This window comes from Pipistrellus kuhlii, unplaced genomic scaffold, assembly GCF_014108245.1.
Source record: "Pipistrellus kuhlii isolate mPipKuh1 unplaced genomic scaffold, mPipKuh1.p scaffold_m20_p_9, whole genome shotgun sequence".
NCBI classification, from domain to species: domain Eukaryota; kingdom Metazoa; phylum Chordata; class Mammalia; order Chiroptera; family Vespertilionidae; genus Pipistrellus; species Pipistrellus kuhlii.
Window position 1 is genome coordinate 657336 of NW_023425595.1, and position 27568 is coordinate 684903.

The following is a 27568-nucleotide window of genomic DNA, read 5'->3' on the forward strand; positions in this document are numbered from 1 at the left end:
GGGAGTTCCTTTGCTCTGTGCGGCCCCCTGGTGGTCAGTGAAAGTCATAGCAAGCAATGAGCAATCAAATTCCCAGTCTCCCCATGGAACTCCACAGGGGACACTTTGCATATTAGGCTTTAAGATAGATTAATAATGCTGAGGATATTTTTCCATTGATTTTTTTAGGGGGAGTAGGAGAGAGGGAAAGACAGAGAGAAATCGCGATATGAGAGAAACACATCTGTTGGTTGCCTCTTGCACTCGCCCTGACCAGGGCCCAGGCCGGGGAGGAGCCTGCAACTATAGTATGTGCCCCTGACTGGAATCGAACCCGGTACCCTTCAGTCCGCAGGCCAGCGTCCTAGCCACTGAGCCAAACCGGCCAGCTAGGGTTCATTGTTATTTTAACCAGCATCTCTTCTACTGAGGCGGAGCTTTGCTGCACGCATTCATTGTTGATATATTTTCTTTTGTGAACTTAATATATATATATATTTATTTATTTATATTTATATTTACTTTTTCAATCCTCACCAGAGGACACGTTTAGAAAGAGAAGCATCGGCTGCCTTTTTGCACAGGCCCGTCAGGGACCGCAACTGTCACCCAGGCGTGCACCCCGACCAGGAGCTGAGCCAGCAACCCTCTGTAGCACAGGGTGATGCTCAATCAACCGAGCCTCTCTGGTGGGCTTTTGTGAACTTCTGGCTCATGTTCTTTGCCCCGTTCCTATCTATGGGAGAACTTTTCTGAGCTCGGGAGGCAGAATTTTGGCCCCACGACCTTCACCCACTGGCATCAGGCCTGTAGTTATGATAGCTTAGACGAAAAAGAGATTTTGCAGGGGTGTGTGGGTGGGGCAATGGGAAGTTATGTACACATGTAATACCTTAATAAAAGAATGGGGGGGCGGGAAGGATTTTGCAGATGTAATTAAAGTTACAAACCAGCTGACTTAAATACTAGAAGATGACTGGATTATCCGGGCCGCTCAGTGTAATCGCCTGAGCCCTTGAAAGCAAAGAGATGTGGCCGCAGGCAAAGCCAGACGGATCTCGGAAGGCGTTTTGAAGCCTCTCTTTCGGAGCATGAAAAGGACGCAATGCACTCGTGATGGTTTTGATGACGGAGGGGCCAGGAGAGAAGAGATGCAGTGAGTGGCCCCTAGGAGTGGGAATGTCCCCTGGCCAACCTTCAGCAGTGGGGACCTCAGTCCTAACCCCAAGGGCAGTAGATTCTGCCAGCTGCCTACTTGAGCCCGCCCCAGGCGCTGACACCTTGACTCAGGCCTTGCGAGGCCCTGGGATGAGCCCTTGGTGCTGCTGTACCTCTGACCTCCAGGAAGAGAGTTGCTTTAAGCCACGTGTGTGGTAATGGGTCCCAGCAGGAACAGAAAACACGCTCTTTCTACATCCACGCTGCAAACGCTTTCATACGTGTTGTAAATATCTTCTCAAGTGTGTCATTTGTCCTTTAAGCCTCACCCTCAAATAAATCCAGTCTTCCCAATTTCATTATCAGAGTCCCATGTTGGGAGATGTCCTTTGGGGTCACCCTCACAGACCCAACTCGCCTGCAAAACCCACCCCAGGCCCTGCCCCAGAGTTGCTGACCTAGAAGGTCTGGGAGGGCCAGGGCTTTGCATTTCTGACGCCGCAGGGCTGGCTGCAGGGCTGGGGCAGTGGGTGGTCCCATCCTGTGAAAGAACGCATTCCTTCAGGGCCTGGGAGGGTCCTCAGGGCCCCTCCCGGGTGCCGGGAAGCTGAGCCCCACTCTCCCTGGAAGCCCCGCCTCCACACTCAAGAACTCCGCTCCCATTGGCTGCCAGCGGAGGGATCCCCTACGTCACAGTGCTGTTCACTTTTCTCGAACTCCGGGGCGGGGGCTCTGCGCCTGCGCGGTGGAGCCCGGCGCTCTCCTTCGGAGCGTCTGCGAGGGTCCCGGCGGCGGCGCGGAGCCCCCATGGCGGAGTCGGAGCCCCTCCTGAGCCGGGCCCGCGGCAGCAATGGGCTCGACTGCCCGGTCGGCTCGCCCGATTGCGTCCAAGTCGGCCCTGGTGAGCGACGGCGGGGGCCGGGGCCGGGACCGGGTCCCGCGGGGGGTGCCGCGTGGGGGGCCCCGCGGTCGGCCGGCGCCGGGTCGCGGCTGTCACTGCGGGCGCGCCCCGCCCGGCCGCCGGGGTCCGAGCGCGCCCGGGCAGCGCGGGGCGCGGGGCCGGCCGTCTTCCGGGAGGCGGGGCGCCCCTGGCCCGGGCGCGGGGTTGGGGACGCCGGCGACGGGGAGGCGCTGCCCGCGGGGTCGTGCCTGCCCGGGACCTGCCGGGCGGGGAGCGCCACGCGAGCCCCGTGCAGCCCCCGCGCCGCCAGCCCAGCCCCCTGCAGCCCCCGCGGGGTGCCAGGTGCACCCGGACCGCGTCCTTCTCGTGGGTCGCCGTGGTGACTCCTAGGAGGCAGCAGATCCATTTCCGCCTGATCTTTATTGGGGAAACTGAGGCATACAGGGGAGAGGGGGAGCGCATTTCCCTACCCAAGGTCATCACCCAGCGAGGAAGTGGCCCAGGTGGGATTCCTCTGGCTCCACCTTCTCATTCTGCGTCCTACGAGGCTCCCCGGGGCTGGTCCCCTTCAGTTTGGGGGTTGGGGCAGGCCTCTCCCAACCTGGGCTGCTTCCTCCCCTTGCCCTGGCTCTCCCTCCCTCCTGGCCTTCCTGTTTACCCCACGGAGAGATTGCTGAATCCCCAGAAGGGAGGAGGGCTGGGAGGGCGGAGTCCACCCCCCCAGGGCTCAGCCTCACGTGACAGAGGAGGACATTGAGGCCCAGAGCGGCGGTGGGACCTGTCCAAGGTCACAGCCCGGGGATCTCATGCTGCTGCTGCTGCTAGCACCAGGCGGGGTGCTCCTTCCTGAGCCGCCGTCCCTCTCCTGGCCCACTCTCCTCTGTCCGGGAGGGGTCTGCAAGGTGAACCTGCCCATGGCACAGCGCTGGCTGGCTGATCTTGACGGGCGCGATGAGAAAACTAGAGGCTCTCAGGTGGTCGCTTGACCGCCCACCTCAGAGACTGTCCCGGAAAGTTCTCCATCCAGCCCGTGCCAGGCCTTGAAGGGCCGGGGACAGGGGCACGTGGAGGCACTCAGGGGGCATGGACCTGGTGCCTGGAGGTCTGGGGAGACCCACGAATGCCCACAGCACAGGGCCCGGGCAGCCTGGGAGCTGGTGCGGAGGCGCACGGTGACAGCGCAGGTCCCCGATGACAGTGGGGATGGGGGAAATGCTCTTTGTCCCGGCGCTGTGGCCTCAGCGAGGGCCTCTGAGAATGCCCAGGATCTCCCTGCCAGGCTACCTGCTGGCTCTGGGGACCCGGGGGCAGCGGGGGCTGAGAACGGCTCCTTCGGTCTCTGCCCAGCTTCTGCATGGGGCCTTGTGCTCGGTCGGGGGTGCATGTCCCAAAGCCGGATTCTCCTACCAGCAGGGGTGGGGGGGGCCCTTTGCCGTTGGGTGTCCCACTGACCCCAGTGAACCCCACGGTCGGTCCTTCTAACTGAGCCCCACCTCGTGGGCCAGGGCCACAGGGGGAGGATAGTGGCTTTCTCGTCTCCTTGCTCTTCCTGGGTGTGAAAAGGTCGGGGGACAAGGACTTGTGATGCTATAAAAGGGGCTTTTTAAGAATTAAAAGGTTTGGCCGAGACCGGTTTGGCTCAGTGGTAGAGCGTTGGTCTGCGGACTGAAGGGTCCCGGGTTCGATTCCGGTCAAGGGCATGTACCTTGGTTGCGGGCACATCCCCGTAGGGGGTGTGCAAGAGGCAGCTGGTCGATGTTATCTCTCATCGACGTTTCTAGCTCTCTAGCTCTCTCCCTTCCTCTCTGTAAAAAATCAGTAAAATATATATATATAAAAAAAAAAAAAAATAAGAATTAAAAGGTTTGATTCCCCGAGGGAGGGAGGGAGGGAGGGCGGAAGGCCCGGTGAGCTAAGGTGGCCACACCCAGAATTTTACAAAGCCGCAACCGAAAGCCGGCGATGCGATCGGGTTGGGCGAGCGTCGGATGGCTCCGGGGTGCCCCATGCTCTCGGCCTGTAATGGCCTGCCCGGGCCTGAGCCCGTCAGCTGCACCCGAGCCACGGGCCTGGCGCGAGCCTGGCCGACCACGCTTGTCTGTTATCTCAGAAGCCGTCTCCGTCCATCTCTCCAGGCCCAGACTCCATTTCTTCCCCAGGGGTTTGGTCACGGGGCAGGAACCGGAGCGCCTGGCACCTGGTGAAAAGCCAGTGTCCCTGTCCGGGCCCTGCCACGCACCGGGCAGCGCGTGGGCACGGCAGGTGAAGGCACCTTGACCCGGAGCCTGGAGGAAGCCCGCCGTGCCGCGGGGTGAGCATCCTGGGACCCCTCCCCGCCCAGCCTGTTCCTCTCCGCTCCAGGCGCCGAGGCCCGGCGGGACCTGTGCTTCGAGCAGGCGGTGATCTTCATTGAAGACGCGATCCAGGTGGGCGGCGCCCGCTCCCGGCGGCTGGGCCTGGGCTTCCCCGGGGGCTGTGGGGATTGGGCGATGGGTGCCCCCGCGGCCCTTGGCTCCTCGCTGTCTTGGGGTCAAAGCAGGAGTTGGTAGATTGTGTGGTCCACGTAACCCTCAAAGTGGGCGCCGGGGTTTCTTATTCCGAGTCCCCAGTCATTCGCTGGGTTGGTTTGCCGCCTTCTGCAGACCTGTTGTCTGCCGCCTTGTCCCAGATCCTGTGGAAGACGCCCAGAGATGGCAAGACCATTTGCAGCCTTCCATGTGCAAATGACACACAGGCCGGACAGGGAAATAGACCATGGAAGTGGGCAGTGCCCTATCTGTGGAACTGGGCTGCAGGCTTCCGGGGGTGACAGCTGATGTGGGGGCGGGGTGTGGTCCTCGCACACACATGGGCCCAGCTGTGCATTCAGGACACGAGTGTCCCTGCCTGGCCGGGGCCCTGCCTCTTGGGATGTGCCCTGTCTGCCGGGCACATCTCGCAGCCTGGCACCATGTGGCTTTGCTGGGTCACGGTGGGGCATCTTGCCCGCCGGCTGAGTTGAAGCTCACCCTGCGATTCACACCCTGTCCCCCCACCCTGGGCCCGCTGTGTTGTGTGGCACTGAGACTGGGGGGACCCTCACTGACGCGCCCCTCTGTGACCTCACTTCCAGTATCGCTCCATTAACCACCGCATGGACGCCAGGTCGATGTGGCTCTACCGGTGGTATTACTCGGACGCTTTCCAGTGGTGAGGATGCACATGAGTGGGGTTCGGGGTTCTCGAAGCCTGGCTTGGGCGGGGGCTGTCTCAGGGTCCAGGCGGGCGGGCCCCTGTCCCGCGCCCGGTGGGGAGGATGTCCTCTGCCCTCCTGGCTGGAGAGGAGTGGACGGTAGGCAGGAGGGCGAACACTCCGGTCAGCCCTGCTGATTGTTTCAACCCCATTGGGTTATCCGAGCACACGTGTAGCCAGAGCAGAGGCCGTGGTTCTGCTGGGGACCCTGGCGTCTGCCCTGCTGCCCTCTGGGTGTTCTGCCTGCCCCTCTGGTTTTTCGCCCGGCGTGTGGCTGGTTCTCACGTTTTAATCTTTGTTGTTGTTGTTCCCGCTCCAGGATTTTGGGCTTCATCATTTTCTTGGTCCTGTTTTTGGCTTTTATTGAGACCCCTTCCTCGTTCACCCGCACCTCGGACGTCCGCTACCGCTCCAAGCCCTGGAACCCGCCCTGCGGCCTGACGGAGAGCATCGAGGTGCTCTGCCTGCTGGGCTTCGCCACCGACCTCTCCGTGAAGGTGCGGAGCCGGGCCCTGCCCCTTCCCCGCCGCCAGCTGTTCTCCGGCTTACCTGTTCTTTTTATTCTCAGTTCTCACCCAGTGATGGTTTTTTTTTTTTTTAAATTGATTTGAGAGAGAGTCATTGGTGTGTCCATCCATCGGCTGCTTCCTGTGCCCACCTCCCAACCAGGGATCGAACGCGCAGCCTTTCGGTGTACAGGACATTTCACCGGGCCAGGGCTCTGACTTATTTCTTTTTAAAATATATTTTATTGATTTTTTTACAGAGAGGAAGGGAGACAGAGAGCTAGAAACGTCGATGAGAGAGAAACATCGACCAGCTGCCCCTTGCACACCCCCCACCGGGGATGTGCCCGCAACCAACGCACATGCCCCTGACGGGAATCGAACCTGGGACCTTTCAGTCCGCAGATCGACGCTCTACCGCTGAGCCAAACCGGTTTCGGTGGCTCTGATTTATTTTTAACGCCCCCAGAGCTACCCGCCAAATCTGCTGCCTGTGCACTTTGACCCGCTCAACAGAGGCCTCAGTTTCTTGGAAAACTCTGGGCCTTGAAGCAGAGGCTGTGTGGCTCTGGGAGTAAAACAGTCCAGGTGGAGCCATCAAGGGCTGCAGCCCTGCCCGACCTGTGGGCGTGGCCAGGGTCTGGCCTGAGGGTAGATCCCAACCAACCTCCCTCCCTCCCTCCCTCCCTCCCTCCCTCTTTCCCTTCCCTCTCTTCCAAGAGTAGAGAAGCTCAGGGGAGGAGGTGGGGAGGGTGGAAAAGGGTCTGTTATGTAGCAGCCGCCTCCTAGCGTCTGATTCTCCACTCTGAGACCTGAGTCCATGCAGAGCCGGGGCTGGCCCTGCCCTGCTCACTTGAGCTTCTGATTGGGTTAGAGCCTTGAGCCTTAAAGCAAGGAGGGCCTGGGCTCTCAGAGGAGGATTCGGCGCTTCCGCCTGGCCCACGGTGTGGGCTGCTCCCTGCCTGTGGGCTCCGGTCACACGGTGCCTTTGCCTGACGGGCAAGGGCGGGTCAGCCTGGGACGCTGACCAAGAGAGGCGTGGGTGCTGGTGTGACTGGGGGCCCCGGGCAGTTTCTTATTTCTTCTTTTTAGCTCATTTTGTGGTTAGGAGGTCTTGGGGGTTTTTAAACTGGAACTGAAACTGGCGAGAAGTACTCATTAGCATTTCTTGAATGATCTGGAAGTTGGGGGAATCTCTAAAGGTGACAGAGAGTTCCTGGGGTGTCTGCAAGCCCTGAGTCCTGAAGGCCGGTGATGGTGGGGAATGGCAGTTGGGTGCTGTTTGCTAGTCTTTTCTGACAAGTTCTGTGCCGTGGCATTTTGTCGCACAGACTAAACACGTGGTTGGATGTGACACTGGACAACAATGGGTCTGGGCTGCCTGCCACTACTTCAGCCAATTCAGCAGAGACAGGGCTGAATCATGTATGAGCGTTCATTCCAGTAATGCTGGCAGCAGGTCATCCACAGAAATCTGCTCTCTCCCCCCGCCCAACCCCCACGTCAACCCCCAATAAGCCAGCTGCTTAAGTTGGGTAGGATAAGGAAGTAGGCAAAAGGAATATGGATGGGTAGGCAAAATGGGTATTACAGGCATGGGAAGTGGGCGAAGCAGGTTGGGTGGGCCTCTATTGTTTGGGCATCTGGGTTGTTAATCTTTCCATAATAATAGGCAGTTCTTTTTTTTTCTTCTTAATATATTTTATTGATTTTTTACAGAGAGGAAGAGAGGGACAGAGAGTTAGAAACATCGATGAGAGAGAGTCATCAATCAGCTGCCTCCTGCATACTTCCTACTGGGGATATGCTCACAACCCCAAGGTACATGCCCTTGACCGGAATCGAACCAGGGACCTTTCAGTCCGCAGGCTGATGCTCTATCCACTGAGCCACACCGGTTTCGGCAATAGGCACTTCTTGAGTGAGAATGGATCTCACTCTAAGGTCTACTGCCAGGTCCAAGGTTGACTCTCAGGTCCCAGGGCGCGTACACTCCAAGCCAGGTTAGAATGCCCACTCTTTAGTTAGAACGAGACAATCAGGGTTAACAGAGCATGATTGATATTTCTTATAGCTCTATTCCCAATATTCTATTTTAGCCCCAACCGATGGGCAGAGCTGGCAGGGACCGAATTATTATTATTATTATTTTTTAATATATCTTACTGATTTTTTACAGAGAGGAAGGGAGAGGGATAGAGAGTTAGAAACATAGATGAGAGAGAAACATCTACCAGCTGCCTCCTGCACATCCCTTACCTGGGTGTGCAACCATGCCCTTGACCAGAATCGAACCTGGGACCTTTCAGTCCACAGGCCGATGCTCTAACCACTGAGCCACACCAGTTAGGGCAGGGACTGAATTATCGATGAGGAAACTGGCTCCAGAGCTGTTGAGTGCCAAGCTCAAGGTCCTCAGCTGCCTGAGGTCCCTGGGGGCTGGGAGGGAGCTCTGCTTCCTGCTCCCCTCGTCAGGTAGAGACCATGCTGCTTGCCATGTGCACTGGCAGCCTCGACTGGCTGCAGGGCCGTCTGCCCGGATGCCCACCCACCTGCCCGCTCACCCACTGTCTCTTGCAGAGCTACCTGGTTGGGTGGCCCCAGTTCCGGAAGAGCCTGTGGCTGGTGGCCTACCTTGTGGTGCTGGTCGTGTCTTTCGTGGACTGGATGGTGTCGCTGAGTCTCGTCTGCCAGGAGGTAGGTGGTGAGGTGGCTCTGGGGCGGCAGTGGGGAGCTCTGGGCAGGCTGCTCAGTGTAGCTGCTCAGGTGAACAGCTGGCGTCCTGCAGTCATCCCACCCACCGACCCAGTTCCCGGCTCCCGGCTCCCTGCTCCCAGCTCCCCGCTCCCAGCTCTGCCTGCCCTGCATGGCCCTCCCTGCATGGCCATGAGTCACCCACTGCCCAGGGAGCCTGTTCCCACCTGGTGGTGACCCTGAGGCCCGGAGAAGGCGCGAGGACCTGGGAGCATGGTCCAGGGCCCCGATTCCTGCTCCCCTCCTTTAAGCTGCTTCCTTGACTGGGTGGGTCCCCCGTGAAGCACCACCCCAGGGCCTCGCCCCAGCCACACGCCCAGAGCTCTGTGACCCCGACATGGGGGCAGACGGCCCTGACGTCTGATTGCAGCCTCTTCGCTTCCCCTCGGAACACCCAGGAGCGCTGCCCTGCGGTTGGAGGGACGGAGCTGGGAGAGCCGGTTGGTGGGGCAGTGTGCCCATCAGGGCTGGTGGGGCACACATGCCAGAGGCCCACCAGGTGGTTAAGGAGGGAGTTTCTCAGGGACTGAAGCCGGGGCGGAGGAACCGAAAGAGCAAAAAGGAGGCCCGTGGAACTCAGAACTGCAGGAATCACCCCTCCTCCGCACCCCGGGCTCTCAGAGCTGGGACCTGCCCTCTGACCTCTGGGGAGGGCACCCTGCACAGCAGGTGCTGGTGCCGCCCAGAGACTAGATGAGGTTGGTTCTGGGAGCACTGAAAGCAGGGGAGGGGCTGGCAGCCTCGGGCGTTGTAGGGACAACAGCTGGACAGAAAGGTCCCATGTCCCTCCTGCCTCCTGGCTCCCTCCAGTGCCCCCTCTGGCAGGACAGAGTGGGGAGCAGTTGATGGAGGAGAAATGCCAGCGTTGGGTCCCAGCACCCACACGCCACCTCCCACTTCCCTGTGGGAGCACCCACAGCCCACGATTTTCCCTTATAGGGTGCTGCCCTCCTTCCACAAAGGAAGAGGCCCCCCTGACCCCCAGAAGCCTCCACTGGCCCCATTTCCGGGCGCAGTCATTGCGTCCGTCATATCGGCCACTTGAATTCTGTCACCTCAGCGTGAATGGTGACCCTCCCCACCACCAGTCCTCGTATGCCGTTGGGAGGAAGATTGGCTAAGTCACACAGACGTCTGTGCTGCTGGTCGCCGGTCCTAACAGGAATCTGTAACTTCCTCCTGCGCCCACCCACGTGCTCCCAGCTGGTCTGGGCTGGTTATCACATTCGCTCTTGAGGGGCCTCAGTGCTCCATGGTCCTGCCTCTGGTAACTGGATGGCAGCCCCCCAGTCTGTCCTGGGAGATGGACCACTCACCCCGCTGGCACCAGCCCCTTTCACCCAGAGTCGTGGTGTGCCCCTGGTGGAAGCACGCCCTTCAGAGCAGACATTCCCAGCCTGCAGGCCCCGAGTTTGGGCCAGGGAGCGGAGGTGTTGCAATCTCTTTCGCCCTGAGTTCCTGAGCCTGCCTGGGGCCCAGGGCCCTCCCACAGGCTGCCTGCTTTGGGCGAGGGTCCGAGGCAGGGCTGGCGAGAGCTGTGAGCTCTGCCCTGGTTGGAAGCAGGTTGGCCTGAGGCTTGGATGGTCCTGGGTGAGGCCCGTCTGTCCAGCGTGGGCAGAGCAGCGCCCGGCAGGGGAAGGGCCGGGCAGTCTCCCGCCCACGGGGGGCCACATGGAGATCGGAGCGGGGTGTTGAGGGGCTCGGGGACACCCACGACTGTCATCCTGTCGGGAGAGCCTCTCCTGGGGAACCTGGGGTGCGTTCCCTCCTCCCCACACGTGTCCTCCGCAGCCGTCCTTGTCCCCGGTCAATGATACTGTGTCCTTTCCCACCCCCCCGGCGCTGGCCACCACCAGGAGGCGAGTGACCCTTTCTCAGCACAGTGACCCCCTCCCCTCCCCCCGGCAGAGCTTTCCCTCGGGGCCGTCTCTTAGGGCCTGACCTCTGGTTGGCGCTGGCCCAACCCCCAGGTCCGCCTGCAAACCAGGCCCGAGGTTTGTCTCCGGGGCCGGCCGGCTGGTCAGCATCGGGGCCCTCGGGGAGGCCTTGGGGCCTCTGACCTGCTTGAGCCGGTCTCACTTCCATGTCTACCTGACCTCCCCGTTCCTCCCCCAACTTGAGGCCGGGTGGGGCCGGTGCATGTGGGCTGAAGGTCACCGAGGGGCCATGGTCACGGCTCAGCGTGGCTGCCTCTCACAGGAGACCAGTCTGAGTCTGTAGCCTCGTTGGGGGCTCCTCCCAAAGCCTCAGGATGGACCCGGGCTGCAGGCTCAGGCGGTGCCTCCCACCTCCGTGAGCTCGGCTCTCCCTGCCCTGAGGTGGCCTCAGCTTGGGAAGCCCTCGGGACTGGGTTGCTGTCTGGACGAAACCGCACTCTGGTCTGTGTCTGACCACAGCCAAGGGTCAGAGACCGTGTTTGTGTGTGTGTGTGTGTGTGTGTGTGTGTGTGTGTGTAGGTGCCGGCAGCGCCTGGAGGGAAGCTGAAGGACTGTTCTGGGCCTGGATGGGAACTCCTATGCAGTGGGCCGTGGGCAGGGTGTGGGGGCGCGGGTGCCCGTGAACTGCGGGTTCCTTGGCCTTCGAGGTGCTGTGCGGGGCAAGAAGGTGCAGGGCATCCTTGCCAGGCGGAGAGCCTACTGTGCGCCAGTGCTGCGGGCCCTGGTCCTCGGGGGAGAGACTGGCAGTCCCAGGAAACACCGGTTATGGAGTGGGATCTCGGTGCCAAGGAGAGGGACCCAGAGCAGCACTGAGGAGGTGGCTCCTCCGCCGGGAGGCGGGGAGGGACAGGGACAGCCCGCTGGCTGAGCAGACGGGCTGAGGGCCGTGCCAGTGGGCTGGTGAGGGGCAGTGGGCTGGGCTGGAGGGCCCAGGCAGCCCTGGACGCCTGGGCAGGAAGGTGACAAGGCCAGGCTTCCGTTTCTAAGACAGGTCACTCGGTGGGACGTGATTTGGGCTGAGAGCCTGCATTAGAGGTAGACCTTGGGAGTCCAGTGCATAAGGTGAAGGTCACCAGACCAGAGCTCCTTGTGGGCGGGACGGCCCCGGCCAGAGCCAGGTGCTGGCCCTCAGGAAGGGGCACCACGTGTCTGCAGGGCTGGGCGCGCTGGCACAGCCAGGGCGCCTGGGCTAGGTCAGGCTGTGACCAGGCGCCGGGCCGGAAGCAGCTTTGGCGTGTGGCCGGGAGGGTCTCGGGTTTGCCCACCTCCCATGGCAGGTGCGGGGTGTGGGTGGCACTGGAAAGCCTGGCCGGGCGTTCAGTGTCCCGCTCTCTTCCAGCCCCTGCGGCTGCGCCGGCTGCTGCGGCCCTTCTTCCTGCTGCAGAACTCCTCCATGATGAAGAAGATGCTCAAGTGCATCCGGTGGTCGCTGCCGGAAATGGCCAGGTGGGTGTGCCGGGCTCGCAGGCAGGGCGGGCCCTCCTGCTCCCTGCCCTGCGGTCGGCATCCGGGGCTCCCCTTGTGGCTCCCGAGGCTGACCCTCACCTCCGGCCCCTGCTGTCCTTGGGCTCCTGGGACATGCCCCTGGGTGGTGGGTCATCCCTGCCAAAGAGGAAGGAGGCCTGGTTAGGGCAGGGCCCCGCTGGGCATGTGGCAGGCTGTGGGGCAGCGGAGGGACCAGCCCTGGGGCTGGCTGCGGGAGCTCCCTGGGTGGCTGGGTCCCTGCACCCCCACCCCATCGGGCATGCGGGCCCCTGCCCGGGGCTGAGCCCGCGCCCGTCCTTCCAGCGTGGTGCTGCTGCTGGCGCTGCACCTGTGCGTCTTCACCATGCTCGGCATGCTGCTCTTCACCGGCGAGAAGGTACCGGCCTCGGCGCTCTATCGGTTTGGTGGAGGGGCGGGCCTCTGCGAGTCTGTCTCCGGGGCACTCCGCTGGCCCGAGAAGAGGACTGCCTGCCCACCTCTCGGGCAGGGCAGTGGTGCCCGCCCACAGTCCGCTGTCTTGCTTCAGATGACCGCGCTTAGAGGAGTCCCACTGCTCCCCTGCCCGGGCCTCCTGGGCTCCGGTAGCTGTGCCCCTGCCTGGCCGCCTCTTCCCTTCTCTCCCCTCCCCTCCCCTCCCCTCCCCAGCACTGACTGGGCTTTCCTGCACCCTCCTGGGCAGGCCCCTCAGGTTGGCACTGGGGGTCAGCGGGATGGCCCCTCTCACAGCACCTGTCCGTTAGTCCAGCAGGCACCTCTCACCATGTCCCTCTTGTCCAGCCATGGGCTTTGCCTGGTCCCCTTCGTTCCTGCCTGTGCTGCTTCCGCCCCCCAGCAGCTTGTGCCTGTCCCCCGTCACCCAGCTTGCCCCTACCCCCGCACACCTGTGGTCCCGTGTGTCTGTCCTCCCTTCCTGGCCAGGCCACTGTCCGCCTCAGGGCCAGAGCTGTCCTGCATTTCTGTCAGGGGAATGTGGCCAGTGCACGGCCAGGGCTGGTCCTCACTAGCCTGTGGCAGTGTTTGGGGTTGGTGCTGAGCTGCCTACAAGGGAGACAGGCCTGTGCTCCCCCTCCCCCTCGGGGTGTGTGTGTGTGTGTGTGTGTGTGTGTGTGTGTCTGGGTGGGACCAGCTGGCACACTCAGGCCCCAGGGGCCGTGCAGTGGCCGCCCTCACTGCTCTCCTGCAGAGCCCAGGACGGTTGGGCACAGAGGGTTGCTGATTTCACGGAGGGGCCTGGGCTGAGGAGAGCGGATGCTTGGTCGTGGGTAGGAGGGTTTGGCCGTGGGTGGATGCTTGGTCGTGGGCCGGGAGCAGGCCCGCGTGGCTCCTCAGGCTGCCCCCTCTGCTCTCAGCAGGACGATGGGCAGGACAGGGAGAGGCTGATCTACTTCCGCAACCTGGCGGAGTCCCTGACCTCGCTCCTGGTGCTGCTGACCACGGCCAACAACCCTGACAGTGCGTGAGCCGCGGGCCGGGCGGGTGTGGGCCGGCCGGTGGGCAAGGCGGGGAGGCTTGGTTCCTGCGGAGCCGAGAGCCGGGGTGACCAAGGCCTCCAGCTCAGCAGGCGGCGGGGAAGCAGGGTGACCTGGATTCTCCCCTTCCGCCCTCCCTTCCTTTCTCATTTTCCTTTTTCTACCTTTTCCTTCCCTTTTTATTGTACTTTCTCGCTCCCTCCTTTTGTAACTGCTCCCCATCTCCTCTTTCTCCTCCTCTCCCGACTCCTCTGAGAAGCTAAACGCTGTGCTTTATGTGCAGTGTTCCGGGGTCCCCCGCTGGCCTCTGGGCCCCTCCATGTCCCCAGCTGTGGGCTGCGGCTCAGCCGTTGTGTGTGTGAGGCCACGGGCTGTCCCCGGCCATGGTGTCCCCTTTGGGTCGCCGATGGGGCCTGTGCCCGCGCGGGCCAGGGGTGGGCAGGACGGGAGGCTGTCACCGAGGGAGGGCGGGGCTCCCGGCCTGTGGGGATGGTCGCAGGAGCAGGCGTCAGCTCAGCCTAGGGGTGGGCATCCCTGAGGGCAGTGAGCTCCCCGTGACCGGTTTTCCTGATTTCTTTCTCAGTCATGATTCCTGCGTATTCCAAGAACCGGGCCTTTGCCATCTTCTTCATAGTTTTCACGCTGATCGGTGAGTCTGTCCCCTGTAGGAGGAGGTTCTGTCCCCTGTGACGCTCGGGGGGAGGTGTGCTGCCCGACCCTTCACCTCAGGGGGGCCCTGCCCTGCCTGCAGTCTGTGACCACGGAGACCGCGCTGGGCAGGCCGGGTGGCACATGTGCTGTCCAGATGAGGACTGCGAGTGACATGCCCAGGCCCACTTCCTGCTCTGCGATCGTCCGGGCCCTTTCTGCTGGCACCCCTGGGGTTGCTGTGCCGAGGGACCCTCTGCACCTCTGGGCACCGCCCCTGGGCCCCCACAGCGACTGCTCCTCGCTGACCGAGGCGCTTTCTTCTTGAAGGAAGCTTGTTTCTGATGAACCTGCTGACGGCCATCATCTACAATCAGTTCCGGGGCTACCTGCTGGTGAGCGAGACTGCGGCCCAGGCCAAGCAGCTTTGTGTGTGTGTGTGTGTGGGGGGGGGGGGGGGGCTTGGCTAGGTCCCCATGGGGGTAGTGTCCACAGTGGTCTCTGCACTGCCCTCTGGCTCCCTCTTGTGGATGAGCTGGAGCTGTGCCGCCTCCTGTTCCTCTGAGGGAAGCCACAAAAGATTACAGCGCCCAGGGCAACGGACTCTGGGCCTCTGTGTGGGAGAGCCAGGACCCCAGCTGCACGGAGGAAACACATGCCTTAGGGACTGGCGCAGCCCTCAGCTCCTTCTGCAGAAATGTCCTCGGAGTCTGTGCCTGTCCCGACCGGGGAGGCCCTCAGGGGCTGCGGGCTCAGGGCTGTGCTGTCCTGCTGGGCTTGGCTGGGCTGGGCTGGGCCGGCCCCTCAGAGGCACCCTCCTTGCAGAAATCTATCCAGGCCTCACTGTTCCGGAAGCGGCTGGGGACCCGGGCTGCCTACGAGGTCCTGTCCTGGATGGCCAAGGGAGAAGGCGGCCCTCAGGGGTGAGCGTGGGCTCCCTGGAGAAGCGGGGCTGCCGCTGTGGGGCCGGGGTGCTCGCTAGGGCTGGAGCTAAGCACCACTCCGCGGGCTCCCTGCGGACTTCAGTGCTCCCGCCTCTGCCGCCCGCTCGCCTGCTCACCCACCCGCCCTTCCCTTCCCACACACCTGGGCCCCAAGCTGGGTATTGGGCACAGCGGGACCGGGGTCATGTCCCCACTGCGCCCTGGCTGGAGGCTGCTCGGCAGCACCCCGCTTCCCACCTTCCCGGGGAGGGCCTGGCAGCGTCTTGGGATGTTAGCGGATGGCTGTGATGGCTGTGATGGCTGTGATGGCGGCGGTGGCTGCGGTGGCTGCGGTGGCTGCGGTGGCTGCGGTGGCTGTGATGGCTGTGATGGCTGTGATGGCGGCGGTGGCTGCGGTGGCTGCGGTGGCTGCGATGGCTGCGGTGGCTGTGATGGCTGTGTGGCCCGCGGTCGCTCCTCCTCTGGAGGCCTTGCTCTCGCCCAGGGCTGTGTGGTTCAGGCCAGAGATCGGGCGCCGGGGGGCTGAGCTAGTGAGCTCACTGGGTGTGGGTGTCTTTTCCCCACAGAGTTGGGGTGAGGGCCCAGGACCTCCTGCACGTGCTTCAGAAAGTCCAGGCCAGCAGCACCCACAAGCAGGCCGTCATGGAGGTACCAGCCCCATCACCCCCCCCCCCCCCAGCCTCCTGCCCTCCCCAGCCGTGCTCCCCCCAGTGGTGCTGGGGGCCAGCAGCCCCTGGTCAGGACGGCGTCCTCTCAGAGCAGCGGGGGCCGGACCAGCCTGGGATGGTGGGGGCTCACCCTCAGGCTCTGGCCTTGGCCCGGCTCGCCCGCCGACCTGTGCCTCCCTGCTCTGCAGCAGGTGCGTGCCCGTAGCGATGGCCTGCTGTCGGCTGACGAGTTTCAGAAGCTGTTCAGTGAGTTTGACAAAAGTCTGACGAAGGAGGTAACTGGGCCAGGGCTCCCAGGGTTAGGGGGACGTTTGCAGAGAGAGTCAGGGGCTTGACCACCCGGGTAACTCGGTGACCGGCGCCAGGACTGGCCTCCCTGTCCCTGGTTCTGGCCCCTAGGACGGTAAATGGGACAGAGAGGGTTGGCCTCAGAAAGCCAGCGAGGAACCTCCCAAAGGGCTTTCTCTGTCTCTGTGACAAACAGCCTCTTCCCCGGCTCCTTCCGAGGGGGCTCCGAGCTTGGCGAAAGCCGTGGTCTTCGGTCCTGACCGGGGCTTGAAGCCCCCCCCCCGCAGGGGCCGTGGCGGCCCGCTCAGCACCGTGTCCAGACGGCCCCCCGCACGCGTTTTTAGTGGGTTTCCTGGAGATGCTGAGGTTCCCTGAAGGGTCCGGGAGGGGCCCTTCGGGAAGGGGGTGCGGGCAGCAGGCGGCGGGGAATCTGACACCTGCTGGCCGGGCTCCGCACAGCTCTGTGCCGCGGCCGTGACGAGTGCCACCGCGGTGGCTCCCGCAGGCCGTACCGCCCCGTCCTGGAGGCGGAGTCCAGACCCAGGGGTCCGGGCTGGCTCCTCCCAAGGCCTCTCTCCTGGGTGTGTAATGGCCGTCTTCCCCTGGGCCCCCACATGCTCCCTCTGTGTGTCTGTGCCCTGACCTCTTAGGAGGACCCAGCCCTGTGGGGTTAGGGCCGCCCACTGGCCTCCTGCGTTAAATCTCTCCAGAGTGGCGGCCGCCCGCCTATGGGAACACACAGTGCTTCCTGTCCGCTTCCTGCCAGTGGCCCTCCGTCACTTCCCACCCGTTGCTGGCTCTGCGCCACGCTCTGGTAGTTACCAGCGTAGGACTTACCTGGGCTTTTGCACGTAACGCTTTCCACGTCGTGGCAAACACTGAGAGGCTTCCTCACGGGGCCAGGTGCCGCCCAGGGCACCCTGCCTCTGCGATGGCGTCCCCGGGTGAGGGGCCGCACCTGGGTTTGTGAGGAAGCCCAGGGGCTGGGTAGACGGGCAGAGGTCAGGTAGAGGGCCGCCGGGTCCCAGGAGAATGGGCACGGCCCCGTTTCTGAGCACGTGTCCCCTGCAGCACCCACCGCCGCCTGAGTACCAGTCCCCGTTCCTGCGGAGCGCCCAGTTCCTGTTCGGCCACCCCTACTTCGACTACCTGGGGAACTTCTTCGTCCTGGCGAACCTCGTGTCCATTTGTGTGAGCACCGGTGTGCCCCCCAGTGGCCCCGGGAGGGGTCTCGTCCTGGCCCTCCTCCCTCCCTCCCACTCTCCCTCCCCTCCCCGTCCCCTCTCCCGTGACGGCCCACCTTGGCCTTGCAGGTGTTCCTGGTGCAAGACGCAGGCATCCTGCCCCAAGACCGGGATGACTTCGTGCTGGGGGTGAGCTCTGAGCCGCTCGCTGTCCGCCCCGGCGGGGCCTCCGGGTCCGCTGGCGGAGGGCCATTCCAGTTCCGAGGGACTGGCGTCGGGGGATCCTCAGAGTTGGGGGTAGCAGGCCGTGGGGGGAGGCTGGCCGAGGCTGGTACAGGCCGGGAGCCAGGTGCAGGGAGGTCAGCCTAGCGGGGCAGCGGCCGAGGGAGGGTCCGAGAGAAAGTGACCCGGGGGGCGGCGGGGGCGGCGGGGGCTGGAGACCGGACGGCCAGGGGGAGGTCGGGGAGGCAGAGCTGGGACTGAACGCCAGGCACGCGGCCTTTCAGATCCTCAACTGCGTCTTTATCCTGTACTACCTGGCGGAGGTGCTGCTCAAGGTGTTCGCGCTGGGGCTGCCCGGCTACCTGTCCTACCCCAGCAACGTGTTCGACGGCCTCCTCACCGTCATCCTGCTGGTGAGTCCGCCGGCGCCTCCCGGGTGGGCAGTGGGCGGTGGGCGCGCACAGCGGCTCTGCGCTGGGGGCCCGAGGGCCACGGTCCTGGGCTCCTGCCTCCAGGGACCGTGGGGCTGATTCCCCAGCAAGACGCTGGGTGGGCGTCGGATGGGGCCGAGGAGGGTCTGCAGTGTCTGAGCGTGGGGGGGTCAGGCCGCCTCTCCTGGGGAGGCCCAGATGGACCCCACAGACCCCTTCTCCCTGGTTACCCCGCCCCAGGCACAGCCTCCGATGCCACTCAGCACAGTGAGACGGTGTGGGCGGCGGAGGGGGAGGTCTCAGGCTCCGGACACTTTTCCCCAGAGCCCCCAGGGGTGGGGGTCGCCCGTGGGTCACAGCGACGTCAGTGCGACTCGTGCTCCTGTGACTGCTGAGAGCCGTGGGCCCCCCGAGACAGTGGGGGTTCATCCAGCCCGTCTCTGACCACGTGGCTTCTCCCCGGCCGCCCTCCCGAGGGCGCCCGCTCCGGAGGCCACGGTGTCTGTCTTTCTCCGCCTCAGGAAGTCCCAGCACGTGGACCGAGCCCACGGGGACAGGTCCCAGGTCTGTCCTCCCCGAAGGCCCGTGGGGCGGCCTGGCTGGGCTGCGAGGTCCCCCGAGAGCCGCCGGTGAGCTGGCTGTAGCGATGCTGTCTTTTCTTTTGTGATTAAAGGTTCTGGAGATCTCAACTCTGGCTGTGTACCGATTCCCACACCCAGGCTGGTATGTGACTGGAGAACCGAGGGCGCTACAGCAACCGCCCGGCCAGCACCGGGAAGGGTGGCCCCGTCCGGCTAGGACGGAGGGCGAGGCGCCCGGTTGTTAGGACAGGGGCTCCGGTCCCGCGCCCCGGGGGCCTCGCTCGTGCTGACCCGTCAGGACGGCGGCAGGAGGCTGTGGGTGCCCTTTAATGCGGTGGCCCAGCCCCGGCACCGGCGGACGGGGGTGTGGCCCTGGGGTGCTGGGCCGGAGCAGAGAGGCCCCAGGTCAGGGCTGGGTGACGTGGGCACTAGCGTTGGGCTGCAGCCCTCCTCTGGCCTGGCAGGCCTGTGCCCGGGGCTGGGCAAAGGCTGCCTCTCCCTATGGCGACGGGCCTGGGCGCGCCGCTCTCTCGCTGCTGTTTGAGCCCCAGGCCCCCGGCTCCGGTCACACAGAGGGATGATGGCTGGCTGTTCAGGGTCAGCTCCGTGGCAGCCGCTGGGCAGGGTTGATCTCGGAAGTCCGCTGGGTGGGCGCTGTCCCTTGGAGGCTGAGGGGCTGGGCCCAGGGGGACATGGGCTTCCTGGGGGCCAGCTCTCCTTGTGTCTGAAGTGCATGTTTGAAAGTTACAGGCCTGACATCCCGGTGAGAGTGGGTTTACATTTAAATAGAAATGAGAGCGTGGTGAGGCCACCAGGGACACCAAGGGTCGGATGGAGATGGGACTGGCTCCGGGGCCCGGAGGTGGGTCAGGCTAGGGCATGTGGTTAAGGCTCAGGGATAAGGTCAGCGGTTGGTGGCAAGGGAGACGGTCAGGAGACAGTGTGGAGATGGAGTCAGGAGAGGGGGTCGGAGGCAGGGCCGGAATAGGATGTGTGATTAGGGGTTAGGGTAGAGTTGGGACAGGGTCAGATCAGGAGACAGGGTCAGGTGATAGGTCAAGGTCAGGGGCAGGATATAGGGTCAAAGCAAGGGGTCAGGAAATCGGCTGCATGGTTAGGAGGGGTCGGCAGTAGGGTGTGAATATGGGTTGGGGGTATGGGATGGAGTCAGGGGCCAAGTCTCCCAGTTCTGCGGGACCTGAGCTGGGTGTCCGGGTTCTCAGTGGTGTCCGATGTCAGACGGAGGGTTAGCTGGCCGGGCGCCAGGCAGGGAGTGCTGTGGAAGGTTCGTGACCACTCTGCCCTCCGTCTCGGTGAGGGTTTCTGTCTGGAGCCCGAGGCCGGGCAAGTTCTCATTGCTCCTCCTCTCTCTCTCTGCTCCCCCTCCCTCTCTCTGCTCCCCTCCCTCTCTCTGCTCCCCCTCCCTCTCTCTGCTCCCCTCCCTCTCTCTGTTTCCCCTCCCTCTCTCTGCTCCCTCCCTCCCTCTGCTCCCCTCCCTCTCTCTGCTCCCCTCCCTCTCTGCTCTCTTCCCTCCCTCCGCTCCCCTCCCTCTCTGCTCCCTTCCCTCCCTCTGCTCCCCTCCCTCTCTGCTCTCTTCCCTCCCTCCGCTCCCCTCCCTCCCTCCGCTCCCCTCCCTCTCTGCTCCCTCCCTCCCTCTGCTCCCCTCCCTCTCTGCTCTCTTCCCTCCCTCCGCTCCCCCTCCCTCTGTCCGCTCCCCCTCCCTCTGTCCGCTCCCCCTCCTTTCTGCTCCCCTCCCTCCCTCTGCTCCCCTCACTCTCTGCATCTCTCTTTCTCCGTTTAAACCGAGTGTCCTGTCTTCTCGGTGCTGGTGTTCTGGGCCTCTCCCAACCCGTCTGCCCGTGTCTCCGCAGGAAGCCGGAGATGCGGGGGCTGCTGTCGCTGTGGGACATGGTGCGCCTGGTGAACATGCTCATCGTGTTCCGGTTCCTGCGCATCATCCCCAGCATGAAGGTGCGTGGCGCTGCCGCCCCCCTCGCTGCCCCGTCCTGCTCACTCTGCCCTCGTGCCCTGGAGAGGGGGGGCCCGGGCAGGGAGGGCCCAGACCCTGGGTGGGCCCCCGCCCCTCGCCTGGCAGCACCCGGGGGAGGGGGCCTGGGTGAGGCTCTCGGCCAGTTGCAGGGGCGTGCCCAGCTCTTGGGGCCCCTGGCAGTGAGGGCAGGCGGAGCGCGGGGACCACCTGCTCCAGGGCCTGAGGTTTCTGGGGGGCTCCTGGGGGGGCTCCTGGGGGGCTCCTTGGGGGACTCCTGGTCACGGCAGGCTTGACCGCAGCGCTCACTTCCAGGACTCCGAATGCAAGGAGGGGGCTTGTGAGCAGCTCCGAGCCTCCCACCGGGAGGGGTACCATCAGCCTGGAGGGGTGGGAGAGGTGGTCAGCGGCCGGGCCCAGCCCAGCCCAGCCCGGAAGTGAGGTTACTGCTCCGCCTGTTTTCCCAGGGACATTCAGGGGAAGAGCCATGGGGACACCAGTCCTTCCTGTGTGTCCGGGGCCTTCCTCGCACACCGGGGCTCTCCCTGAGGGCAGTTCGGGGACCTGGGTGCAGGTGGGGCTGCTGCCCGAAGTCTCTGTGCATGGCACACAGGCATATGTGGTCACATGTGCCTGTGAGCACACAAATACCCACACAAGTCATGACCACACACACGACACTAGCCCACACATTCACACATGTAACCACACACATGTAACAAACCACACAATGTAACCAGATACATAAACACACACAATGGCATGATTATATACACGTCATCACAGGCATAATTGTATAGACACACACACACACAGCAATGCATGTGCACATAACTAACACAATTACACACAACACATGCAATCATACACCTTTACCCTATACACAAATACAACTATATGCATATACACACAAGCCCCGCACACGCGCACATACGCACACATGTGCACACAGTCATCACACGTGCGCATGGGCACTGATTTCCCTCTGCCAGCATCCAGCTCTGATATTCTAATGCGTCAGCTGGGAAATGGGCGCAGGTTTGTGTGGGTGGGGAGCAGCCCTGTCGCCAGGGTTCCTGGCTGCGTCTCCGAGGCCCGTTTCCCAGACTTGGTCCAGGCCAGGGGAGCTGCCCGGCCTCAGCGGTGGAGGGCAGCATGGTCTGGCCTGAATGCGGGCCCAGACCCAAGGCTGGTGGGCAAGGTGTCTGGATGTGTGGGGGCGAGTGGGTGCCTATGGGTGGCTAGGGTGTACAGCTGTGTGTGTGTGTGTGTGTGTGTGTGTAGGGGTGGCTGTGGGGTGTGTGCACGGGTGTGTGTATGCATGTGTGAGTGCATGTAGGGGTGACGGGTGTGTGCACGGTGTGTGTGTGTGTGTGTGTGTGCGTGTGTGTGTGTGTGTGGTGTGCACAGGTGTGTGGGTTGGTGCTAATTCACCTGCCCTTGCAGAGGGAGGGTGATGGGCAGGGTTGGCGCCACCTAGTGAGGCCAGGAGGAATAGTGGTTCTGCTCTCCTTGTCCTCAGCTGATGGCCGTGGTGGCCAGCACCATCCTGGGCCTGATCAGAAACATGCGGGCTTTCGGCGGGATCCTGGTGGTGAGTCTGGCCGCCATGTGGGCCTGGGTGGGGTGGTCACGCAGTGGGAGTGGGGCTGTGGGCTGGGCAAGCTGGGGGGAGGGGGAGCGGGAAGCCAGAGCGTCCCCTTCGTGCAGACAGCTTTTCCGTCACTTTCCAGTCCCGCTGGCCCAGCCGGGTCAGGGCGTGAGCAGGCGGGCCTGGTGCTGCTCCAGGCACCAGCCCGGGGGCCGCACACTCGGTGGCAGTGAGGAGGCAGAGCCTGCTGCGGCCTTTTGTCCTTTATTTTGAACAACAACTTGGGGTTGGGAGCCCTGGGGGAGCCCTGAGGGAGCCCAGGCCCTCCAGGAAGCTAGAAATAGGATCTGGGCTCAGGCCCTGCCCCAGACCCCGATTTGCACATTGGAGGAAACTGAGGCACAGGAGGGGGGCAGGGTTAGCCCAGAGTGTGGAGCCCTCCCCAATCCCCCAGCATCTTCTGGATAGGCCAGGGCTCTGGCAGCAGCCCCTCTCCGAGGCTGCTGGGGGGTGCTCCTTAGACACCCCCTGGTGGCCGTGGGAAGCATGGTGGGACTCTGTCCTGGAGAGGCCTGGCCTTCTCCTTCCCTAGGCCCAGCTCCTCCCAGGCCCAGTCTCTCCCCCACTCCCCGTGCCCCTCCTCCGCCCCTCCCGGGGCCCAGCTCCTCCCCGGGCCCAGCTCCTCCCTGGGCCCAGCTCCTCCCCGGGCCCAGCTCCTCCCCGGGGCCCAGCTCCTCCCCGGGCCCAGCTCCTCCTCCCAGGCCCAGCTCCCCCCGGGCCCAGCTCCTCCTCCCAGGCCAGCTCCCCCCGGGCCCAGCTCCTCCCCGGACCCAGGTCCTCCTGGGCCCAGCTCCTCCCTGGGCCCAGCTCCCCCCAGGCCCAGCTCCTCCCCGGGCCCAGCTCCTCCTCCCAGGCCCAGCTCCTCCCCGGGCCCAGCTCCTCCCCGGACCCAGGTCCTCCTGGGCCCAGCTCCCCCCGGGCCCAGCTTCCCCCGGGCCCAGCTCCTCCTCCCAGGCCCAGCTCCTCCCTGGGCCCAGCTCCCCCCGGGCCCAGCTCCTCCCCGGGCCCAGGTCCTCCCGGGCCCAGCTCCCCCCCGGGCCCAGCTCCTCCCCGGGCCCAGCTCCTCCTCCCAGGCCCAGCTCCTCCCCGGGCCCAACTCCTCCCCGGACCCAGGTCCTCCTGGGTCCAGCTCCCCCCGGGCCCAGCTTCCCCCGGGCCCAGCCCCTCCCCCCAGGCCCAGCTCCTCCCTGGGCCCAGCTCCCCCCGGGCCCAGCTCCTCCCAGGGCCCAGGTCCTCCCGGCCCAGCTCCCCCCAGGCCCAGCTCCTCCTCCCAGGCCCAGCTCCCCCCGGGCCCAGCTCCTCCCAGGCCCAGCTCCCCCCAGGCCCAGCTCCCCCCGGGCCCAGCTCCTCCTCCCAGGCCCAGCTCCCCCCGGGCCCAGCTCCCCCCCAGGCCCAGCTCCTCCTCCCAGGCCCAGCTCCTCCCCGGGCCCAGCTCCTCCTCCCAGGCCCAGCTCCCCCCGGGCCCAGCTCCTCCTCCCAGGCCCAGCTCCCCCCAGGCCCAGCTCCCCCCGGGCCCAGCTCCTCCTCCCAGGCCCAGCTCCCCCCGGGCCCAGCTCCTCCCCAGGCCCAGCTCCTCCTCCCAGGCCCAGCTCCTCCCCGGGCCCAGCTCCTCCCTGGGCCCTGCTCCCCCCGGGCCAAGCTCCCCCCGGGCCCAGCTCCTCCCCGGGCCCAGGTCCTCCCGGCCCAGCTCCCCCCGGGCCCAGCTCCTCCTCCCAGGCCCAGCTCCCCCCGGGCCTCTGGGGCAGGTGGTGGCCGGAGGGGGTGTCTGGGAGTAGAGACAAGTATTGTGGTGTTGTGGGGGGCTAGCAGTGCCCATGGTTGGGGGCCGTGGCCGGCTGGGAACCTTCACAGCCCGCCTGGCTCTGTCTGTGGGGGTTGCCCCGCTGACCGGGCCCTGCCTCCGTAGGTGGTGTACTACGTCTTTGCCATCGTTGGCATCAACCTGTTCCAGGGAGTCATTGTGGCTCCTGGGAACAACAGGTGAGGTGGGGCCTACAGGCGCCAAAGGAGCGCTGGGGGTGGGGGGGTGAGGAGCCGGACAGACATAAGGACAGGGTGAGGCCTCGGCAGCGTGGGGGTCGGCTCTCCAAGACGAGGCTCCTGCTCTTCCTCTTTCTTCCCTGTCCCCTGCCCTCCCTCCCCTGGGCCCTGGCCTGGAGCCTGTGCTGACTGTTCCATATCTGCTCAGAGCAGCCCTCCCAACCCCAGCTGGACTCTGAGCCCCTCCACTCAGCTCCCCTTGGCTCCCCCCAGACTCCCCCAGCCCCCAGGCCGGAGCTGGCAGCGGTGTGAGTGCAGAGCTGACTGCTGCCAGGAGCTTCCAGAAGCTTCCTGCTGGCCACAGGCCTTGCCTCCCAGCGGCCCTCACCGACCCTCTGGAGGTCAGGGGCATTTCTTCTGCCTGTTTCTGGGGGCCCAGGGGGGTTCCAGCTGTGCAGGGCTAAGGCGGCGTAGGGCACACCTGGTGTGCGTGTCCTACACCCGCCCTGACCCGCCTCGCTGTGTCCCAGCCTGGCCCCTAACGGCTCAGCGCCCTGCGGCAGCTACGAGCAGCTGGACTACTGGGCCAACAACTTCGACGACTTCGCGGTGAGTCCCTCCCCCCGCGCCCGGGACCCCACCCCCTGCCTCCCGCAGCCCCCGGACCGTGCCCCGTCTGCTGCCCGCAGGCTGCCCTGGTCACGCTGTGGAACGTGATGGTCGTGAACAACTGGCAGGTGTTCCTGGACGCCTATCAGCGCTACTCGGGCCCGTGAGTGACCCGCCCGGCTCCCGGGCTCCCGCCCGGCTCCCGCCCTTCCTCCTGTGCCCTCGCCCGGGGCTCTGGGTGGCACTTGGCATCTCTGGGGATGTGTGGGAGCAGCACAGGCCCTGGGGGCTCCTTGGGTGCCTGGTTGTCATCTGAGGGGCCTGGTGGGCGTCTGGGGGGGAGCCTGGAGCACAGCTCAGCCCCGGGCATGGTCCTGGTCCTGGTCCTGGTCCCAGCCAGGGCTCCACCTCCTGCTGGCCCTGCCGCCTTGGGCAGCTCGTTGTCTCAGCTTCTGGTCATCTCTAAAGCGGGAGGACGCCGCGGGGTTACCGGACAGGACCAGGGAGAGCTGTCCCCAAAGCGTGGGTCCGACCGGCAGCGGGGTCTGCGCGCGCCACCCCCCCCCCCTCCCCCGTGGCCTCGCTGTGCTCACGACGGGCCCTGCGTGTGCCTCCTCCTGGTCCTCGCAGGTGGTCCAAGATCTACTTCGTGTTGTGGTGGCTGGTGTCGTCTGTCATCTGGATCAACCTGTTTCTGGCTCTGATTCTGGAGGTGCAGGAGAGTCCCTGGGGGTTTGGGCGGCCCCGGCTCCGTGCAGCTCCCCCGTTGCTGGGAGGGTCTGGGAACAGCCCTGACATTTGACCTGAGGGTGTCCTCAGGCCCCAGGGCCCTGGGGGCATGTGGCTCCCAGGAGCTGGTGGCCTTGCAGGCCCTGGACCCGGGCTTCCCGTGTCCCTGCAGTAGACACCGGGCGGGGGTGGGAGGTAGGGAGGTGAGGCTGGTTTCACACAGGGCCGGCACCCACTCGCCTCCCTCCACCCTCCCACTCCCCAGAACTTCCTTCACAAGTGGGACCGCCGAGGCGACCTGCAGTCCCTCTCCGGGGACGAGATAACCACAGTGGACCTCTTGTTCAGGTGCGCAGGTGGCGAGGAGGGAGGCAGGGGGTGCTGGGCAGGCGGCCTGTGACAGCGACACTCCCCACCAGCCCCGGCTCCTGGCCTCCCTCTTGCGGAGCTCGACCAGGGGTCGGCGTCGGGTGCGAGTGTAGAGCTGCCTGCTGCCGGGAGCTTCAAGAAGTTCCCGGGGCTGGGGGTCGGGGTCGGGGTCGGGGTCGGGGCCCAGGATTGGGGTCCGTTGCTTCCGCTGCTCCTGCCGCCCGGCCGTTCTGTCCTGTTCTCCGTTGAGCGTATTCGTGGGAACATCCTGCGGGTGCTCCTGTGATTCTGGGGATGGACGTGGTCAGGGACCCCTTGGTTCCGCTCCTGGTGGAGAGAGGTGACGGTCTCCCTCGCGGGCCTTGGCTGCCTTGCCTCAGTGGTGCTCTGTGCCGCCCGCCCAGCAGCCCACCGGGGCCTTTAAGAGCGCCGTACAAACGCCCCGCAGATGTGCCGGGTCCCGGGTCCCGTCCTCCCACGTCCCCTGTGCACGTGTGTGAGGCTGTCCCACGCAGGGCTGGCCCCGGACTGCACGCTCGCTGTTCGCGCACACCTCCTCCCGATCCCGCAGGGAGGTCCTGGAGGAGCCGACGGAGGAGGAGCTGATGGCGAAGCTGCGGCATCACCCCCACCTGCAGCTGTGCAGGTGACGTCTGTGTGCCTTCCTGGCTGGGCGGATGGCGATGTGGCCTGGGCGCCAGCGCGGGTCCCGGGGAGAGGCCGCTGCGGCCCGGAGGAGAGACAGAGCCACTCGGCCCACCGGGGCTGCGACAGAACCCACAGAACCGAGGCCCCGTGCGCTGCGAGCGGACACGGCAGCTTCTGTCTGCAGCATCGCGGCTCGGTCGGTGCGGCAGCAGCGTCCATGCCACGCCGCGCCACGCCGTGCCACGCCGCCCCACGCTGTGCCACGCTGTGCCACGCCGCGCCACGCCGTGCCACGCCGCCCCACGCTGTGCCACGCTGTGCCACGCCGCGTTATATGAGCTGCTTTTACTTGTCTCAGTGCGGGAAGAGGGTGACTCCACAGGACCCTGAGAGGGTCTGAGAGCAAGAAGCAGGGCCTCCTCCTGGCCCTGCGGTTTCCGTGGTGCCTTTGCTGCCGGCGGCCTTCAGGGACGAGAGGCCCCGTGGGCCGCACAGGCCGGCCGGCGGCTTCCCAGGCCCGTCGGCGTGGACGCTGCTGGTTTCACATGCAGCGAGCCGTGGCTGTTGCATTATTGTACGCGTTCCATGACTGTGACTGGGTGTTTCCTTACGGGTCAGAATGCCAATATCACTACGTCTTACAAAGAACGAGGTGTCGTCTTTCCCGCCATACGGCCGCCCCGCTCCTCCGGCCCTGTGAGCTGTGCACGGCACAGGGTGCCCCGTGGCCGGGGGCTGTCCACCCGCGGCAGGGGCCGCCTTCCTCTAATTCGCATAAAGGCGTGTAGAAGCCTGGAGAGGTCCTACTGTGTGTGCTCGGTGTGGCAGGAGGGGGCCGGAGGAGTGAGCAGAATGGGGAAGGCCATGTTGCCGTGTGACCCACCACAGATCCAGATGGCAAGTGGTTCCCTTGTGAACTGCCGGTCGGTGATTGGCGGTCGCTCCCGGAGGCCTCTGTTGGGGACCGAATCTCCGAGGAAAGCATTGCTGAGATGGATTAGTGATGTCTGCTGAGGGCCAGGCAGTGGCCACGAGGGCACAGGTGCTGACCGCCTGGGAAGGGACACCAGTCTCCTGTCTGGGCAACGGGATGAGAGGAAAGTTTAACCAAAAAAGTAACTTCTGAGACGTCACGAACCCCAGTGCTCGAGTTTGTAAACACTGAGGATGGTTTACATTAGGGGTGTCAAACTCAATCAGAGAAGGGG

General features: G+C 64.6%; 1 protein-coding gene across 3 annotated transcripts; it reads left to right on the top strand.

Annotated features, from left to right (window-relative positions):
* The first annotated feature begins 1868 nt into the window (after positions 1–1868).
* On the top strand, positions 1869–27542 carry TPCN2 (two pore segment channel 2). 3 transcript variants are annotated; one of them, XM_036427665.2, is made up of 25 exons: positions 1869–2038; positions 4400–4464; positions 5151–5227; positions 5590–5767; positions 8357–8473; positions 11807–11913; positions 12256–12328; positions 13302–13404; positions 14005–14070; positions 14400–14464; positions 14895–14992; positions 15580–15661; positions 15870–15956; positions 17041–17160; positions 17283–17342; positions 17660–17788; positions 18480–18529; positions 20259–20358; positions 21897–21968; positions 23932–24005; positions 24536–24614; positions 24695–24777; positions 25245–25326; positions 25609–25691; positions 26284–27542. In XM_036427665.2, exons 1-25 carry the CDS (start codon positions 1945–1947, stop codon positions 26360–26362), a joined length of 2223 nt encoding a protein of 740 aa, XP_036283558.1. In that variant the 5' UTR covers positions 1869–1944; the 3' UTR covers positions 26363–27542. The 3 variants fall into 3 exon arrangements, 2 of the variants coding, with proteins under 2 accessions (XP_036283558.1, XP_045433593.1); XM_045577637.1 differs by having other exon boundaries at positions 13305–13404; XR_004986226.2 differs by lacking the exons at positions 18480–18529; positions 25245–25326; positions 25609–25691; positions 26284–27542.
* Positions 27543–27568: the final 26 nt, after the last annotated feature.

Bases quoted from the DNA above. Each gene is read 5' to 3' on its own strand.
- TPCN2 (XM_036427665.2), top strand. From the start codon at position 1,945: ATGGCGGAGTCGGAGCCCCTCCTGAGCCGGGCCCGCGGCAGCAATGGG. The intron at 14,993-15,579 runs GTGAGCGTGGGC...TTTTCCCCACAG, and splicing joins GGAGAAGGCGGCCCTCAGGG to AGTTGGGGTGAGGGCCCAGG. The intron at 17,161-17,282 runs GTGAGCACCGGT...TTGGCCTTGCAG, and splicing joins CGAACCTCGTGTCCATTTGT to GTGTTCCTGGTGCAAGACGC.